This window comes from Schistocerca serialis, chromosome 8, assembly GCF_023864345.2.
Source record: "Schistocerca serialis cubense isolate TAMUIC-IGC-003099 chromosome 8, iqSchSeri2.2, whole genome shotgun sequence".
In the NCBI taxonomy this organism is placed as follows: Eukaryota; Metazoa; Arthropoda; class Insecta; order Orthoptera; family Acrididae; genus Schistocerca; species Schistocerca serialis.
This window is the reverse complement of record NC_064645.1, coordinates 437,860,800-437,875,551: the sequence shown is the minus strand read 5'-3', so window position 1 is coordinate 437,875,551 and position 14,752 is coordinate 437,860,800. Positions and strand designations below refer to the sequence as shown.

The following is a 14,752-nucleotide window of genomic DNA, read 5'->3' as shown; positions in this document are numbered from 1 at the left end:
CATAAATGGGACTATGTGAATGATGCACGAATCTCAAAATAATATTGTAATAGTGGTGCAAAATTCTGGGTAAATCATCAACATTGTGTTCCATATTATCTAGTGGGATTTGAACTTTCTGACATGGAGGATTTTTCTTTTTGTTTTCCAAAGTTTTAGATAAATTTGGAAAAAGATTTATCAGGGTAATGTAAAGTTACAATAGTAAGAATAATGTATCTTTGAAGCTCTATTGATTATATTTAGTGGTGTTGGAACTAGTATGGTAAGTGAAGTAATGTGTGATTTCTGGAAGTGTGAAAAGTAACCAAAGGATTAAGTAAACGAGAGGGAGAAAAGCAATTGTGTTTATTAATGATTTTTCATCAGAAATAAATGTTCCAGTGAAATAAAAGGTTTTTTGCTTCTCACCTTAAAAGTAGTAATGAGTGACATGGCACAAGGTGATTCAGTTGCTGCTCCCCCACATCGTTACTTTAAAATATGCTCAGGAAAGTATTGCACGGAATCCCATTTAAGGGTAGGGTACTCAGATGATGTCGTTCACTGTAAAGAGACATTTATTTTATCATTCGGCCTTTGCTTACCTCTTATCATTAACAATTGTTAACTGTGGTGTTCAAAATGTTGTTTTCACACACACACACACACACACACACACACACACACACACACACACACACACGTGCGCCTGTCACCTGTATGGCTATATCCTGGCTGACTACATTGTACCGGCACTGCAGCTGGACTGGAGTCATGGCATTGTGTCAGGTGTAGTGGCTGAGGGAAGTAACGAGGAGAGAAGCAGGAAGCATTGTTTGGAAATGTGGGTGGTGACTGGGAGGAAGGGGCAGCAACTGCACAAGATAGAAGTGCAGCATGGCAAAGTGTGAGCCTGCTCTGGTTGCAGCTCACAATTACATGGATAACTAGATTGGGAAGGATTGTTAGAATAGATTAAAGGGGGACTTTGGGGCCCATATTGACACACACCTCTAATCCTCGTACCTCCCACAGGAACTGACTTATTATCCAATATCATACCAGACTAGAAGAACTGAACAATATCCTTCACCACCCAAAATTCTTCCCATTAATCCCAAACAGATATTCTGTCTCCAACCCAATCTATGTTACATTTAGTCCATGCTTGTGTGTGTGTGTGTGTGTGTGTGTGTGTGTGTAAAAAAGGATTTTTTAGGAAACTAACAAAGTTCTCACCATTTTTTATGTGCCTTTTGATGACTCAATGCCTTTACTATTCAGTGAGTTGTTGCCTATACTGCTTAAATTATTTATTATAAACTGTGTTAGCCATTTTGATTACTGTTTTATTGTGAAGTGTAAAGATGGCTGTAAAACTCCTGGTTCTGTGTTGTAAAGTATGTTTCTTCCCTCTGTTTCAGGGAAGAGGCCACAGTTGGTCGATGTTGCTGTGCAGTGTGAAGAAATAGAGTTTGATAAGACAAGGTATATTGCGTATGAATATTTAGAATGTGAAATAGCTGTTAATACACTATATTAGGTTGCACAATGTGAACTAAAATTGATCCATCAATCTTTCTTACTCTCATTACTACTGTTTGCCAGCCTGCGATATAATGTTGGACCCTTATCTTTTGCTTCAGTGCAGTTTGAAAGTGGGTGCGAGAGACTGGCAGATTGAAGCTTCAAGTCTGGTCATGAGGCACACTTGAGTGATTCACTCAGTCAGAGCATTGCCAGCAAAGGACCCTGTTCCTTGTTCAAATTCCATTCTGACACACAGTTTGAATGTACCAGGAAGTTTCATAACAGCAGACTGTGTGGTTCTTTCAGGAAGTGGATGTCTAGTCAACAGAATAAGTCAAGAATGTAATATCAACAATGTTATGAAAAGGATGGATTTTACTCACCATAAAGAGGACACATTGAGTTGCAGACAGCATGGTAGAAAGACTGTTACTATAAGCTTTTGACCAAAGCCTCCTTCATAAAAGAGAAAGGCACACACATTCACACAAGCAAGCATACTTCACACATACATGAGCACTATCTCCAGACATTCCAACCAGAGGTCATGTGTGTTCGCAGCTTGTGGTCTAATTAATGGCTAGTGTTGCTGCCCCTGGATCATGGGGTCCCGGGTTCGGGATTTTCTCTGCCCGGGGACTGGGTTTTTGTGTTGTTCTCATAATTTCATCATCACCACCACCATTTGTGACAGTGGCTAGATTGGATTGTGAAAAAAAAAAAAAAAAAAAAAAAAAAAAAAAAAAAAAAAAACGGACTCTGTAAAAATTGGGACTTTGTACGGGCGCTGATGACTGTGCAGTTGAGTACCCCACAAACCAAACATCATCATCAGAGGTCGTGTGTGCGAGGTGCTTGCTTGTGTGAAGGTACATGTGTTTCTCTTTTCTGAAAAACGCTTTGGCCGAAAGCTTATATGTAACAGGCTTTTCATTGTGCCTGTCTGCCATGCAACATGTGATCTGTACAGTGGATAGCAATCTATTCTTTTCATAATATTGTTAATAAAATAATAAGACAGACAATTGATTGCTTTTAAAATAGTTACAAAGATTTGAGGTGACTAGCATTACAAAAAATAAAATATTCAACATTTATATTTTTTCACAGTTTCATAAATTAATGGCGCAATTTCATAGAACTGCTCAGTGACAGCAGATAAAAGACTAGAAATTTATCTCTTTGAACCTGAAACTAGTGTTGTGTGTCTTCTGGAAAAACCACACAAGTGGGGAGTAAGAAATTTGTTTGCTGTCACAGATGAATGTAGCTCTCCTGGCAAATGAATTATTGTGTTGTGGAATAGGCTGCCATGTTCTGAAATTCTCTCTTATACGCTTCAATGGAAACCAAACTATGTTCTAAACTTTTGAATAAAATTATTCTTCCAGTTAATAAAATCTCTGTTCCCACTGCGTCCATTAAAAGGAGATTTTATGCAAATGACTGCACATTGGCTCCTCATCCACATCATTACCCCAGAAGCTCCTGTATAGTGTGTAGCAGAGGGTACATAGTTGCTAGTATTACTATAACCCCTTGCTATTTCGTTCTGATGTGGCACACAGGAAGAATGACTGTCAGTGTGTCTCCCTGTCCACATTTTTGTAATCTTCTGTCTTTGCACTTAGACAAGAGCTATGTTGGAGGAAGTCATATGAATAACATTTTATGTAGCACTCAGCACATTTCCTCATTGCAGATTCTGAGCATTTGTGTAACAATGTAACATTTATTAAATAAATGTCTGACAAATTGTGTTGTTCCTCTTTGAATTTTCTCTCTTTCATGCGTTAATCCAACTTCGTAATTGTTCCACATTGATGAAGAGTATTCAAGAATTTGCCAGACAAGAGTTTATATAAGTGACCTACTTCTTAGATGACTTACACTTGATTAGGACTTTTCCAATGAAACTAAGATTTACATTGTCTTTTCACATTTATTAAACTCCAACTGCATGCTCTTAGGTATGTCAATACTGTGATTGATACCAGTGGTTGTTTGGCAGTGGTTTATTCAAACCATAACAGATGATTATTCCAATTTTTGTTGTAGTATAATCTTGCATCTCAATTGTTCATTTTTCCTACACCATCAGAATTCCATGGGCACAGGAAATTACTTGTTGATTAAGGACAGGGTCTCACATTCACAATATATATTTGTTCTACTCATTCCACTGTACTGACTGGGGCAGATTTTATTGACACGGAAATGAGTTTAAGATAAAAGGACTTTACAATACTGCACCAGGGGTATGTACTATCATCAGAACAGCCTGTTGTAATATTGTAAAGTTATTGGCATCATTCTGCTGTATACCCATGATTGTTTTAAAACCACATCAGAAAATTGTTAAAATTCTGTGCTGTTACTCTTGCGCTTCTTTCAGATTCAAACATTGGTGCAACTGTGCCTTTTGTCTTCTCAATTTTTACTGAAAATTGAAGCAAATAAATAAGCTGATGGTCTAATAGATTGCAGAGTAGAGAACTATTTTTAATTATTTATTTCTTTGCTTCTTTTAGATGTTTTATTTTTATTTAAATAATATGTCTTGTTTGTAACATTTTTTGAAGTTGTTACATGTTTGTTTGATTACAAAGTTATGTCTCAGTATAGCGGTAATAACAACATCCCAGGAAATGTCTGCTTGTGTCTGTCTATGTGCGGATGGATATGTGTGTGAGTGTTTGTGCGCGAGTGTATACCTGTCCTTTTTTCCCCCTAAGGTAAGTCTTTCCGCTCCCAGGATTGGAATGACTCCTTACCCTTTCCCTTAAAACCCACATCCTTTCGTCTTTCCCTCTCCTTCACTCTTTCCTGATGAAGCAACCGAGGGTTGCAAAAGCTTGAAATTTGTGTGTGTGTTTGTGTGTTTTTTAACTCACTGTCAGCAGAAAGTATCAGTTCGTTTCTTGTTACAAACAAAATTATTTTTAAAGCAGAATTTACTTATCCTTTGTGTAAAGCAATCTCACATTAGTCTAATGCGCTATTTGTAGCGAAGAATAATCAGTACTCTGGCAGTGACAGCACCGCCTAGTCACTGCTGAAGTACTGGTTATTCTTCCTATTTTTACTCTCCAGGTTAATATATATTGATGAAACAAATATCATGCTGGACTAATGTGGGATCGCTTTAAAGAGAGGAGACATAAAATTCTGCTTTAAAAATCATTTTGTTTGTAACAGGAAACAAACCAACCCTTTTGTTGACACTGGATGTCATGTGAAAGACATGATGAGCAGTATTTGTGTGGGCTTACTTCAGCTACATACTGCAAAGGCTAAATTGTAAATATGTGCCCAAACCCCAGAGAAAATGCATTTGACAACACACACACACACACACACACACACACACAGTCTGAATGTCTGGTGTTTCCTGGGTATGTATTTATTTCAATCTTCTAAAATTAGTCCATCTCCTCCTTCCCCATATACATTTCATTCTCCTCCGTCTTACTGTCCATCTCTTCCTCCCCACTCTCACTGTCCCACCTCCTCCAGCCCCCACCCCACTGTCTGTCCTCTCATCCTTCCCCTCTCTCTGACTGTCTCCACCCCTTCCCTGCCCATCTTCTCTTCTACCTTTTTGTGTCCATCTCCTCCGTTTCACTTTTTCTCTCCATCTCCTCTTCTCCACCCCCACCCCCCACCCCCCCTTCTCTCTCCCCCTCTCTCTCCCTCTCTCTCCCCCCCCCTCCCTCCATCTACTCCTCCCTGCCTTTCTGTCCATCTCCTCCACCCTCTGTCCGTCTCCATCTCCTTGGCCTCCCTCTCTGTCTCTGCATCTCCTCCTCCCCCACTCTTCTCTGTCACCCTCACCCCAATAGGAGTTCAGTAGTTTTTTCACTCACAGTGTTTCTTACCAGATGGTAAAATAATTTAATTTTGTAGATAAAATATCTACTCAGCAAGCAGCAGCAGAGCACACACATAAAAGACAGTTGTAATTAGGCAAGCTTTCGGAGGCAGTGGCTCCCTTCTTCAGGCAGAGTGGTTGAAGGGGAAGGGAGTGGGATGAAGGAAAAGGACTGGAGAGGTCTAGGAGAAGGGGTAGATTTCAGAAAAGTCACTGATAACCACGGGTTAGGGGAGACAGAGTGCATCTGAAATGTACCCCTTTTCCTAGATCTCCCCAGTCCTTTTCCTTCAACCCTCTTCCTTCCCCTTCAACCCCTCTGCCTGAGGAAGGAAGCCACTGCCTCCAAAAGCTTGACTAATTACAACCGTCTTTTATTTGCATGCTCTGCCACCGCTTACTGAGTAGATTTTTTTGTCTATACAATCAAATTATTTTGCCAAAAATTGATTGTTTTCATTGTTATATTACAGTATAGTAAGTAACATGTATACCAGTTGTAGTTGAAATCAATCAAGGAGTTTAGGAGCAAATTTCTATCTGTGGATTCACCTGTATAAGCATGTATCACATATATTTCTTGTATATTTAACACATTTCTCACATATTTGTACACATATTTCACCTATTATCTCTAGTGAATTTCATCCTGCAGTTTCGTTGTGATGCAGCTCAATGTTTATGGCTTCTTATCTCCAGAACTGTGTGTCATACAATTATATAATTTTGCAGGTACATTCAGCAGCATATGTGAAAATTTTCTGTGAAATGTGTTGGGAATAGAGTTAGTAGTGAAGGACTAATACATTAAAACATCATGCATGATGTGGTATTTTTCATACATCTCAGTGTTTATGATGTCACATCTCCTGAACTATGTGTCATACAATGATATAATTTCGCAGGTACATTCAGTGGCATACAAGCTGCCTCAAAAGGAATGGTCGATATTCAGGGATATGTTAGGAACGATCATTCGAATAAAATCAATCTTAGTAAACATGGCCTTTTGAGATGCATACTTTAAGAGCTATGAGCACTTCTTCATCTTTGTTAGTGTGAAAAAATCTCTTCTACTGCAAACTCTTTGGTTTCCGTATTTTGAGAGGTGGTAGTATGAAACAAACAAGAAAAAAAGTCCAGGAAACATGGGCTCTAAATTTCATACCCTAAAAACTATGAGCACTTGTTAACCTTCCATACTTGAAACACATCTCTTCTACTGAACAATGCACATAGTACTTAAAGGTATGTATTTTGGAGTCCATGTTTACTAGATATTTATGGATCAAAGCAAGGAAAAAGTCCATCTTTTTGGATATTTATGGATCAAAGCAAGAAAAAAGTCCATCTTGGCTGGACATTTGTTTCTCATCCTGGTCCATGCAACCACCTAACAAAGTGTGGAAAGCAAAGAGCTTGCAGTAGAAGAGATTTGTTTCACATTATAAAAGCTGAAGAAGTGCTCATAGTTCTTAAGGTATACATTTTGGAGCCCCTGTTTACTATACTGTTTTGCTCTGAATGACGTGTCCTCAAATATTGACCATTCCTCCTGTGACACAATGTATGTGAATACTGTCTGCAAAATGTGTCACAAATAGAGTTAGTAGTAAAGACATAATAAATTAAACATCATGCTTGATGCAATAGTTTTATTGTATGACCAGCGAAAATGTAGTAAGCGATAAACTCTTTTCCTTTCATCTTTTTGTGGGGGTTATAAGTGAGAAAAAGTTTTATAAGTTTTTAAATGGTATGTAAAGTTTGTTGCAAGTGACTAAGTGCTCTCTTTATCAAATACTGGATGAATAAAGTCATCGATATGTGCATCATGGGCTACACTCTGGCTTCACCTCCACTCCTTCGATAGGCAGTGGTTTTTGCCCCACAATGCTTCTTTCGTGACAGTAAGTGATATTGTACGAAGTTTGAAAGTTTGGTTCAAAGCAATCCAGTGGCTTAAGAGGAGATGTAGGACATAAATACATCCATTTTTACAATATGTATATATTTGTGAACATATTACATAGGAGCGCCAAAAGAAACTGATATAGGCATGCGTATTCCAATACAGAGATATATAAAGAGGCAGAATACGGTGCTGTAGTTAGCAACACTTATATAAGACAACAAGTGTCCAGTGCAGTTGTTAGACCGGTTACTGCTGCTACAATTCCAGGTTATCAAGATTTAAATGAGTTTGAATGTGGTTTTATAGTCAGCCATGAGCAATGGGACACAGCATTTCCAAGGTAACAAGGAAGTGGGGATTTTCCCATATGACCATTCCACGAGTGTACCATGAATATCAGGAATCTGGTAAAAACATCAAATCTCTGACATCACTTTGGCCAGAAAAAGACCCTGCAAGTACGGGACGAATGACTGAAGTGAATCGTTCAACGTGAGAGAAGTGCAACCCTTCCACAAATTGCTGCAGATCTCAATTCTGGGCCATCAGCAAGTGTCAGCATGTGAACCATTCAATGAAACATCATCAACATAGGCTTTCAGAGCCAAAGGCCCACTTGTATACCCTTGATGACTGCACAACACAAAGCATTATGCCTCACCTGGGCCCATCATCACTGACATTGGACTGTTGATGACTGGAAACACGTTGCCTGGTCATACAAGTCTCATTTCAAATTGTATCAAGTGGATGGATGTGTACGGGTATGGAGACAATCCCATGAATCCATGGACCCTACATGTCAGCAAGGGACTGTTCAAGCTGGTGGAGGCTCTGTAACGGTGTGGGGTATGTGCAGTTGAAATGATATGGGACCCCTGATATGTGTGGATACGACTCTGACAGGTGACATGTACATAAGCATCCTGTCTGATCACTACATCCATTCATGTCCGTTGTGCATTCTAGTGGAGTTGGGCAATTCCAGCAGGACAATGTGACACCCCACATGTCCAGAATTGCTACAAAGTGGCTCCAGGAACACACTATTGGGTTTAAAGGCTTCCGCTGGCCACCAAACTCCCCAGACATGAACATTATTGAGCATATCTGGGATGCCTTGCAATGTACTGCTCAGAAGAGATCTCCACCCCCTCGTACTTTTATGGATTTATGGACAGCCCTGCAGGATTCTTGGTGTTAATTCCCTCCAGCACTACTTCAGACATTAGTCGAGTCCAAGTCACATTGTGTTGCGGCACTCGTGGTGGCCCTACACGATATTAGGCAGGTGTACTAGTTTCTGTGGCTCTTCAGTATATGTATCAGTTCCAATATTATGGACTATCTGTATTTGCATGGGCTAAAACTAGAGAAATGAGAGTTTGAAATAAATGGTTGAAGCTCCGTCGTAAGTTGCACTGGGAAGTATCTTTTTTATTTCTTGAGAGTGACTGGTTTTGGATACCTGTGTCCATTTTCAAACCATCTGTGTCGTAAGCATGAAAAATACATGCAATAACCTGTGTACAAAAACTGCCCCTCCAGTGATGATCAGAGTGGAATTATGGCTGACTCAACAACAGTAAATAGAACACTTAGAACGAACATTAGAGAGTTCTCTAATGTCCATTCTGTGTAGTCTGTGGTTTGAAAATGGAGATGAAGAATGAATAGTGGACAAATGATATTAAATAAGACACACTTCAGACTAGGTTCTAAAGAAGAGGGCTATGGGCTGAGAGAAACAGGTAGAATGAATACTATCTTCTTACAAAAAATATTAGTGCATTTATATATAAATATCTGTATGCTCTGGAACAGCATCAGGGCACATTACTGTTCTCTCTCTCTCCCATAATAATTACATTTTATATCCATATTTATTGATTTATTTTTATTAGTAATAGTATTATTATTATTAATAGCTTCAGAAAAGTATCGGAGCTGTTTACAGCGCTGTATTAAATTTCATACGTTCTAACATTTTTCGGACGACACGAGACGGTGTGGTACTGAGGGGCAAGACTCACTCGTCTCTCGCAGTTGACTTACGTGTTGTTTGCAGCTGATTCTCTTCTCTGGATAATCAGCTACGTCGATCTCCCAAAAGCTTCTTCTCCGAAGACTATAGCGGATTAAAGGAATTTATTAAGCTACTTCTCTATTCTTGAAATAATTTGTGTACTCCTGGAACACTTTCAGTTCATTCTTGGTATATTTTCATCTCTCAACACAAAGCAACATTTACTCTTTTTCACATAAGTAAGTAAACTCTGACAAGCCAACTGGGGGGGAAGGTTGCTAGCCTCGAGCGAGTCCAATACATGAATGTGCATAGAAATCTATATTCAATTGTTCATTAGTCTTTTTTTCAATAAACACAGCACTAACACATCAAAGAATACTACATAATTATTCCTTGAGGTTTCATAACATCTTCTGTGGTGCTGGTGGCAAACACTTGTCATCGTCAGTGACTCGCCCCTTTTACAGTCTTCTAATAACAAACTTCCGACCTGCACATAGAAACAGGTGGATCGGTAGAAACGTTCTCACTCTCCCACACTCGTACCTAAAATATCGGTTGTTAGAGATGATGGAAGGCTGAGTGTTTCTAGAATTTACACCGAAACTCCTGAGGCCCTACATATCCCTCCCCTTAGCTCGAACACGCGGTATTTTATACATATTCATTAAGTACAATAATATCTCACAAGATAAAGAATTATCTTTTAACAGTACATCTGTTTCTACTAATAACTGTGCATATTTTACCACAATTATAAAACTTGAACCTTTCAGTGCATGTTGGAGTTAGCTCTTTTCACTCTCCAAAAATTCGTGAGTACCAAATTTTTGTTTTCTGTTCCTCTTGCAATCGTAAATTCCAGGTGTACATAACTCATGAATACTCTACTGCTTCTTGAGTAGACCTCCAGGTTCATTGCCCTAGCATACATCTTTATGAATACTGTTCTTAAATATTCTCTGATAAAATTACAACTCTACGTCTTAACTCCACTTTCCAATACTCCCTCTAATACCCTAGAGTCCTCTTTCACTCCTCACTCCTACTATATATCATGCCCACACATAGTAGATGCTATGTCTACCTGTATTTACCGACTCTCAGTAGATACTATGCCTACACGTATTGATCGAGTCTCACTACTCTATAACTCATCAGAGTACTTGCAACCCTGAATTTTCACAAATGACTATCACGATTAACACCAATTTAGCTTATCACTGTTTTATAATTATTACACATGTTCTCCTGCTCCTGTCTTTCTAGGTGCATGAGTTGATTGCTACCCTTCTTTCTTTCTTTTATATATATACTTTTTTATTTATTTATGAATTTGGCCAGCTAGGGACCGCATACAACTTAAGACTTATGGTGTGTCTTTTTCTTCCGTTCTTCCCAGTACTTCTTCATTTTCCGCCAATGGCTCATCTCTGCTCATCTGTCCACACTCTCTTGGGTCAAGGTCTTGGCTCATCTTCTTCATAGTTTGCATTTTCTATCAGTAGCCTGAAGTGATTCCTGTCACGTATCATTTCTTCTGTAACACCTGTTTTGTTGGTGTCTTTCTTTACTGCTTCTATCCATGCTACAATTTTTTTCAGCTTACTAATGTAATTAAAAATTTTCTTTGTAATCTGTGTTTCTTCCAATCTTTTTAAATGTCCATAAAATTTTAGCCATCTCTTCCTCATTGTATCTGTGATCTTTTCTCTATTTTTGTATAAGTCTTCATTTCACCTTTTAATCCACCTATTTTTTTGTTTTTCTCAGCACCTAGAATTTTTCTTAGTATTTTTCTCTCTCTTTTTTTCTAGTTCTCTTAATTCGCCTTTCTTATTCAATGTTAGGCACTCTGATCCATACGTTGCTTGTGTCCTAATAACTGAATTATAATGTCTAATCTTCGCTTGTATGGATATTGATTTCTTATTGTAGTAGTTTTGTGTTAATTTATATGCAAATTCTAACTTTTTTTTTCTTTATTTATTTGTTGTGTTATCCAGTCCATTGGCTTGGATCTATTCCCCCAGGTATTTGAATCTATCAACTCTTTTAATTTTTTCATACTTTGTTTTCATAAACTTTTCTGTATTATGTTGGTGTTCTATATACTCAGTTTTTTCATAGGATATTTTTAGCCCAGTCTTTTCAGCAATCTCGTGTAACAGATCAAGCATAACTGTTGCGTCTGTTTGGTTCTCAGTTATCAATGCCATATCATGCGCAAAGGCTAAACATTTCACTTCCGATTTGTTCTTTCCTTGGTCCATGCTTATACCCTTTGTGCCTCTGTTTTTTAATGTGCTTTCCCATGTTTTTACTATTTTATCTAAAACCAAGTTAAAGAGAATTGGGGACAGTCCATCTCCTTGTCAAACTCCTGTTTTGATTTTGAATGATACAGAAATTTCACCTTGAAACTTAATTCTTGGTGTTGTACCTGTGAGCGTTTGTTCAACAAGTCTTCTGGTGTTTTCATCTATCCTTGATTCATAAAGTATCTGGAATAGTGTTTGTCTGTCAACTGAGTCATAGGTCTTCTTGAAGTCTACGAAAGTAACTACTGTATTTTTATTTTGTATAGCTGTCACTCCCAGAATGGTTTTTAAATTAAGAATCTGTTCTGCACATGATCTACCTTTTCTAAATCCTGCCTGATAATCTCCTATATTAGGTCCTGCTCGTTCCTCTATTCTATTGTAAAGTGCTTTAGAAAGTATTTTGTATGTCTCTGGTAACAAGGATATGCCCCTGTAGTTGTTGGTGCCTGTTTTATCTCCTTTTTTATGGAGAGTATAGATCAATGCTTGTTTCCAGTCACTGGGTATGATTCCTTTTGTCCAAATGTCTTTAATTACTTTGTGAATTTTCTGACATGGGGATAAAACCCCTAGTTCCCACATTTCTGCTACTATCCCATCCTCTCCTTGTGCTTTGTTATTCTTCAATGCTTTGATAATCTTTTCTATTTCTTCCACTATAGGTGGTTCCGATGGTGGGTTTTCATGTTGTGGTTTTTGAAATTGTAATCTGTCATTAGGCTCTTCACAGTTTAATAGATTTTCAAATTATTTCAGCTAAAATTTGGCAATTCCCTTTATTGCTTAAAACCATTTTTCCATTTTTATCTTTAAAGTGTAAACTTCTCTGAAAGGCTTATAGAAGTCTCTAGCATTGTTCCTTTTAAAGTCTGAACCCATTTCTTCTAATCTGTTTTTGTCATATTTTCTTTTCACTGATCTGATGATTTTTGCTGTCTTTTTCCTTTCTTCTTTAAACTCTTCCCAGTATTCATGTTTCTTATTACTGTTCCATTTTTTCCATGCCTTTAGTCGATTGTCAATTGCTTCATCACACAGCTCGTTCCACCATCTGTGTCTTGGTATTCTTCGTGGTTGTTCCATTTCTTTAACTGACTCTAGCATTGTTTCTTTAATTTCTTCCCAATCATCCATTTTTCTAGTGTTTAGTATGTCACAGAATTTGTCCTGATTTTGCATGAGCAATTTAGTGTTTACTCTTGGAAATCTTTTTGGTTTTTGCTTAGGCTTGTTTGGTTGGAACATGGTCTTTATTTCAGTCAGATAATGGTCTGAGTCTATGTTTAGGTCCTTCCTCACTCTGACATCCAACATTTCCCTGTAGTTGCGAGTCGTTATTGCCACATGGTCCAACTGATATTCACCTTGATTTGGATTAGGTGATACCCACATTTTTTTTCTTTGCAAGTTTCCTGAAACATCTCGACATTAGTTTTAGATCAAATTGTTTACAAAAATCTATGAGTCTTTCCCCATTTCTGTTGGTTCTTGCACGTGCTGGGTAATCTCCAACTACTGATTTAAATTTTATTTCTTTGCCAACTTGTGCATTAAAGTCACCCACTAAAATTTTTTATGTTCTTTTGGTAATATGGATGTTTTGTGTTCTAACATTTCCCAAAAATCTTCCACTTTGTCAACATTTATTCTGTTATGTTGGTTGATAGGTGCATGTGCATTTATAATAGTGTAACGTTTATTGTCTGACTTGAACATCAGAAAAGAAACTCATTCTGATGGGGAGCTAAAATTAGTTATTGATTCCGTAAGTTGCTGTTTGGCCATAAATGCGGTCCCTAATATAGTCATATTATTGAAATTTGTAATGGCTGGTTTTCCTTTGTAGATCCTGTATCCACCTGACTCAAATGCATTTTTATCCAGATACCTTGTTTCTTGAAATGCTAATATAAGTATGTTGTGTTGATTGAGTGTGTCTGTTAAGTGTTTTAGTTTTCCAACTTTCATAAGTGTGTTGATGTTCACAGCGTCCCCAGTAGATGTTTTTTCTTGGGTCATATCTTTGAATTAGTACTAGGAAGCTCCGACTCTTCCTTACATGATGTTCTAGGCTCTCCAGAATCCAAAGGTCTAGTGGCACTACCATGAGTAGTGATGAAAGATTGGTTACTTCCTGGAGTATTTTTCCTTTTGAAATTTACCATTTTGTCTTAGGTTAAAGTTTGATTTGGGGAAAGGTAGTTGAACCTTTTGATGATAAAAATTCAAGCATTTAGCTCAGAATTGTAAGTGAGGCCGCCACTAACATGTGGGACAGACGCCTTTGTAGCCGCCCACTGTGGGAACAGATGCTACAGTCTGGTGTTTTTATACAAAAGCCTGCCTCTTCTGCCAGTTCCACTGTTCTGATGATCTTCATCGCCGCCTTCACTGCTGTTGAGGTCTTCACCGTTTCCCTGGGAGGGGACCCCCTGATTGTGTTTATGTGTATCTTTGTGTGTATGTAGATGTGTGTTTGTGTATCTTGATTCTTCGGCCTACTTATATGAAATAAGTTTAAGGTTATTGGAAACCACGAAAAATAAGAAGGACTTCTGCAATAGAAGTATATGCATATGGAAAGAGGAAAAGATCGACCGGTACTCAGATGAGAAGTAAGAAAGGAAAAAGTAGAACTGGTTGCTAAGATTGAAGAAGAGAAAGAAGATAGCCCCAAAGACAGGAAAATCCTTCCCTCCCCCCTTTCCCAGGATTCCTGTTTCTCCGGTACTTGAATGAGAGGCCGGAGGAGGTACAATGTTAAACGTCTCCTATAGAATGGACATTCTCACCTTCACGTTTGAAGCCCTCAAAGAAAAATCTTAGTAACACCTACGGAACAGCAAATGGTGAAGAATCAATTACACTTGTCTGCGAGGGTTGTCTGAAAGGTGGGGTGTGTGATTAGTGTTTGTCATGCTTGTACTTACAGTACCCACCCCTTCCAAAAGTGATACAAACCCTCCCATTGACATAACGTCTCACAAAAGGTATGAAATATTCTATAAATATAGAAAATTATACACTACAATCAAACATTTAGCTAATCACTTTACACTATATTTTATACACACATAAAGTACTCTGTTCAGTTTATGACG

General features: G+C 38.1%; 1 protein-coding gene across 1 annotated transcript in view; it reads left to right on the top strand.

The window, feature by feature from the left end:
- LOC126416528 (zinc finger protein 771-like) overlaps nucleotides 1–14,752 on the top strand; it is a 151,920-nt gene that overhangs the window by 96,574 nt on the left and 40,594 nt on the right. Inside the window, exon 2 of the mRNA XM_050084275.1 lies at nucleotides 1,407–1,470. Coding sequence (XP_049940232.1) covers nucleotides 1,407–1,470 — 64 coding nt within the window. The remainder of the gene's footprint in view (nucleotides 1–1,406; nucleotides 1,471–14,752) is intronic.